The sequence below is a fragment of the Oncorhynchus tshawytscha genome, linkage group LG14, assembly GCF_018296145.1.
Source record: "Oncorhynchus tshawytscha isolate Ot180627B linkage group LG14, Otsh_v2.0, whole genome shotgun sequence".
NCBI classification, from domain to species: Eukaryota; Metazoa; Chordata; class Actinopteri; order Salmoniformes; family Salmonidae; genus Oncorhynchus; species Oncorhynchus tshawytscha.
In genome coordinates this window covers 57,589,986-57,594,985 of record NC_056442.1, presented here as the reverse complement: position 1 = coordinate 57,594,985, position 5,000 = coordinate 57,589,986, and the positions used below count along the sequence as shown (strand labels likewise).

Genomic DNA, 5,000 nt, shown 5'->3' with positions numbered 1-5,000 from the left:
CTCTTGTGTCTAACAGCAGACATGTCTACAGGAGGAGTACACCGTGGCTTCCTCAAAAAATATGGTAAGACTGACAGTCTTCTAATGGTTGTAACGGTGTAGGCTGTCTGGCTTGGAATAGAGGGATGAACTTGTTTTACTGTGCTACACAAAAAATAAAAAAATATTTGATTTTAAATGCTTTGATACATGTTTAGGGATGACATTTATAACAATATAATATAATATATAACAATATAACAGTTTGTCTAATTCAGCTTTTTTTGATAATGTATTGGGGGAGGCAGTGAACTGAACTGAACTCTATCAGAGATTCAGTATCCCAAATAGACCTCAAAATAGACCTCGTACTTTCCAGTGTCTGTAATCTAGGTGCTACGTGGATGATGTGAAACCAAGTAGGAAGTGTTGACGCTACAGATGTCTTGAACAGATACATACTGTACCTGCTGTAAAATAACCAAGTCAAGTGATTAGATTCAACTCACGTTATATTATTTCAACCTATTAGTTAGAACTGTTTATTACTAATCTGTAAATAAACTACCAATATAAACTAAATTCTCCATGAAGTACCGTTGAATGAAAGTAATCGTTATCTGTTTGTTCTGATGGTCTGATGGTCTGGTGGACTGGTGGTCTGGTGGTCTGATGGTCTGATGGTCTGGTGGTCTGATGGTCTGGTGGTCTGGTGGTCTGGTGGTCTGATGGTCTGGTGGTCTGATGGTCTGATGGTCTGGTGGTCTGGTGTGGTGGTCTGTTGGTCTGGTGGTCTGATGGTCTGATGGTCTGGTGGTCTGATGGTCTGATGGTCTGGTGGTCTGATGGCCTGGTGGTCTGATGGTCTGGTGGTCTGATGGTCTGATTGTCTGGGTGGTCAGGTGGTCTGATGGTCTGGTGGTCTGATGGTCTGGTCTGGTCTGATGGTCTGATTGTCTGGTGGTCTGGTGGTCTGATGGTCTCCCAGGTAGATTGTTCTACTACTTGTTGCGTCTGTCGTAGTGGATACATTGTATCCGTGCTGCTGTGATGTGTAGGTGATGCAACGCTGCTGTGTGTGTGTGTGTGTGTGTGTGTGTGTGTGTGTGTGTGTGTGTGTGTGTGTGTGTGTGTGTGTGTGTGTGTGTGTCTCGGATTATCCCCACATCTCTCAGGATAATCCACATGATGATCCCCACACCTCTCAGGATAATCCATCTGTTTCACTCTAATAATCCCTGGTATTCTCCTCCTTCTCCGTCAGCCTAACACATTCTCTGGGTCCACATCCATATATTATTATTATTAACACAGAGGCTGGCTGGCTGGCTGGCTGGCTGGTCCTGATAATGTCTCTGAAGGACAGAGACACAGAGATATTATAGCTACCTGGGTGATTCTCATGAAACTGGCACTTCACACCAATGTTGTTGTTTTTTTTTAAGACAAAAAAAAGGTTTGAATTTAAAAAATGACTATTTCCAATGTACTTCCTCTTGGATCTCAGGATTGGGATCTGGATTGGGATCTGGATTGGGATCTGGATTGGGATCTGGATTGGGATCTGGATTGCGATCTGGATTGGGATCTGGATTGCGATCTGGATTGGGATCTGGATTGGGATCTGGATTGGGATCTGGATTGGGATCTGGATTGGGATCTGGATTGGGATCTGGATTGGGATCTGGATTGGGATCTGGATTGGGATCTGGATTGGGATCTGGATTGGGATCTGGATTGGGATCTGGATTGGGATCTGGATTGGGATCTGGATTGGGATCTGTATTGATTGGATTGGGATCTGGATTGGGATCTGTATTGATTGGATTGGGATCTGTATTGATTGGTTTGGGATCTGGATTGGGATCTGGATTGATTGGATTGGGATCTGGATTGGGATCTGTATTGATTGGTTTGGGATCTGGATTGGGATCTGGATTGATTGGATTGGGATCTGGATTGGGATCTGTATTGATTGGATTGGGATCTGGATTGGGATCTGGATTGATCTATTTCATAATTATTGTTATGTTTATTGATTCAACATTTTATCACAACTACGAACAAAGTCCAAAAAAAGTAATAAAAACAAAAACGATTATTTTTTATATACATTGGTCACCTAATGAAAAGAAAGAGTTAAACACTAAAAACAAATATATTTACAATTAAAATTATAACAAATATTTTGTTATTTATTTCATTACCGCAACAAAAACCTTTTCTGAATACTTTCTTTCTGTCATAATTACTTAGGTATATATATGTTATTTTTATGTACACATATTTGAATAATGAACAAAAGACACAAAATCAGATTAAGCCGAAACTAAATATTGGTGTATTAAGGTAATGATTTCAGACATGAGAACGCATGTTGTATAGTGTGCCATTAAAAGACTGAACTCCATCAGAGATTCAGTAACCCAATACATTATCAAACTGAACTGTACTGAACTCTATCAGAGATTCAGTAACCCAATACATTATCAAACTGAACTGAACTCTATCAGAGATTTAATAACCCAATACATTATCAAACTATACTGAAGTCCATCAGAGATTCAGTAACTCAATACATTATCAAACCGAACTGAACTCTATCAGAGATTTAATAACCCAATACATTATCAAACTGAACTGTACTGAACTCTATCAGAGATTCAGTATTCCAAATCATAGAATTGTGTCATTTGTTAATCCCAGATGATGTGCATAATACTAAACTCACTGATCTTAATGCAATTGACAAGAATAATATTTGTAATATAATGTATTCGGACCAGTGTTGGGGGTAATGCGTTTCAAAAGTAACGCATAACAGTAATCATTTTACATCAATCGCACCAGAGGGCTTTACGGTCTAGTGGAGGGTGTGCTTTCTAGAACCCATAAAGGACTTTACGGTCTAGTGGAGGGTGTGCTTTCTAGAACCCATAGAGGACTTTACGGTCTGGTGGAGGGTGTGCTTTCTAGAACCCATAGAGGGCTTTACGGTCTAGTGGAGGGTGTGCTTTCTAGAACCCATAGAGGACTTTACGGTCTGGTGGAGGGTGTGCTTTCTAGAACCCATAGAGGGCTTTACGGTCTAGTGGAGGGTGTGCTTTCTAGAACCCATAGAGGACTTTACGGTCTAGTGGAGGGTGTGCTTTCTAGAACCCATAGAGGACTTTACGGTCTAGTGGAGGGTGTGCTTTCTAGAACCCATAGAGGGCTTTACGGTCTAGTGGAGGGTGTGCTTTCTAGATAATCGTCGCTATGCAACCAGCAATGGCGGCTGGAGAGAAAGATTTTGTATGAAAAGAAAGGACATCTGTACAGAGGTTGAGCTTATACTAAGCTGTGCAACATAAGACATTTCATAGGATTACACATAAATATAAAGGCTGAAGGGATTTTTAAAAATTCATATATTTCATTATTCTAACTTCCCCACCGCGAGGGAAACTTCTGACAGTTATCAGACCCTCGGAAATGATTTCCCCATTCCATATGCTACAGAATTGTGGTTTATGCCCCAAGTCCAATTCGTGATAGGCATAATTATCCTAATATTACATTTTTATTTTCAAGATTTAAAAACGTGTAAACATGGTAACTGTAATCAGTTACGTTACCAGCAAAGATATTGTAATCGGATTACAGATACTTTTGAAAAGACTAGGTAATTACTTTCAAGTTCAAATTGTTTTTTCAATGACATTCAATTACGCATTGAAGAAATGTGCACACTTATTAAGTTTGTTCCAGCCTGAGTGAGTCTGACCACCAATCAGAGACCACTATGATGTCACACCAGATAGGTTTGATGGATCCTTTTTGTCTTCGTCTAATACCTTCCCAACCCTGACCCCCAGTACTCTAACTAGTAACCTTCCCAACCCTGACCCCCAGTACTCTAACTAGTAACCAACCCAGACCCCCAGTACTCTAACTAGTAACCTCCCCAACCCTGACCCCTAGTACTCTAACTAGTAACCTTCCCAACCCTGACCCCCAGTACTCTAACTAGTAATCAACCCAGACCCCCAGTACTCTAACTAGTAACCTCCCCAACCCTGACCCCTAGTACTCTAGTAACCTTCCCAACCCTGACCCCCAGTACTCTAACTAGTAACCTTCCCAACCCTGACCCCCAGTACTCTAACTAGTAACCAACCCAGACCCCCAGTACTCTAACTAGTAACCTCCCCAACCCTGACCCCTAGTACTCTAGTAACCTTCCCAACCCTGACCCCCAGTACTCTAACTAGTAACCTTCCCAACTCTGACCCCCAGTACTCTAACTAGTAACCTTCCCAACCCTGACACCCAGCACTCTAACTAGTAACCTTCCCAACCCTGACCCCAGCACTCTAACTAGTAACATTCCCAACCCAGACCCCTAGTACTCTAACTAGTAACCAACCCAGACCCCCAGTACTCTAACTAGTAACCTTCCCAACCCTGACCCCCAGCACTCTAACTAGTAACATTCCCAACCCAGACCCCTAGTACTCTAACTAGTAACCAACCCAGACCCCCAGTACTCTAACTAGTAACCTTCCCAACCCTGACCCCCAGCACTCTAACTAGTAACATTCCCAACCCAGACCCCTAGTACTCTAACTAGTAACCAACCCAGACCCCCACTACTCTAACTAGTAACCTTCCCAACCCTGACCCCCAGCACTCTAACTAGTAACCTTCCCAACTCTGACCCCCAGTACTCTAACTAGTAACCTTCCCAGTACTTTAACTAGTAACCATCCCAGTACTCTAACTAGTAACCTTCCCAACCCTGACCCCCAGTACTCTAACTAGTAATCAACCCAGACCCCCAGTACTCTAACTAGTAACCTCCCCAACCCTGACCCCTAGTACTCTAGTAACCTTCCCAACCCTGACCCCCAGTACTCTAACTAGTAACCTTCCCAACCCTGACCCCAGTACTCTAACTAGTAACCAACCCAGACCCCCAGTACTCTAACTAGTAACCTCCCCAACCCTGACCCCTAGTACTCTAGTAACCTTCCCAACCC

General features: G+C 42.4%; 1 protein-coding gene across 1 annotated transcript in view; it reads left to right on the top strand.

The window, feature by feature from the left end:
- Nucleotides 1–5,000, top strand: part of LOC112239297 — a 19,467-nt gene that overhangs the window by 36 nt on the left and 14,431 nt on the right. The window contains exon 1 of the mRNA XM_042297733.1: nucleotides 1–64. This exon is cut by the window's left edge and continues 36 nt beyond it. Coding sequence (XP_042153667.1) covers nucleotides 1–64 — 64 coding nt within the window. The remainder of the gene's footprint in view (nucleotides 65–5,000) is intronic.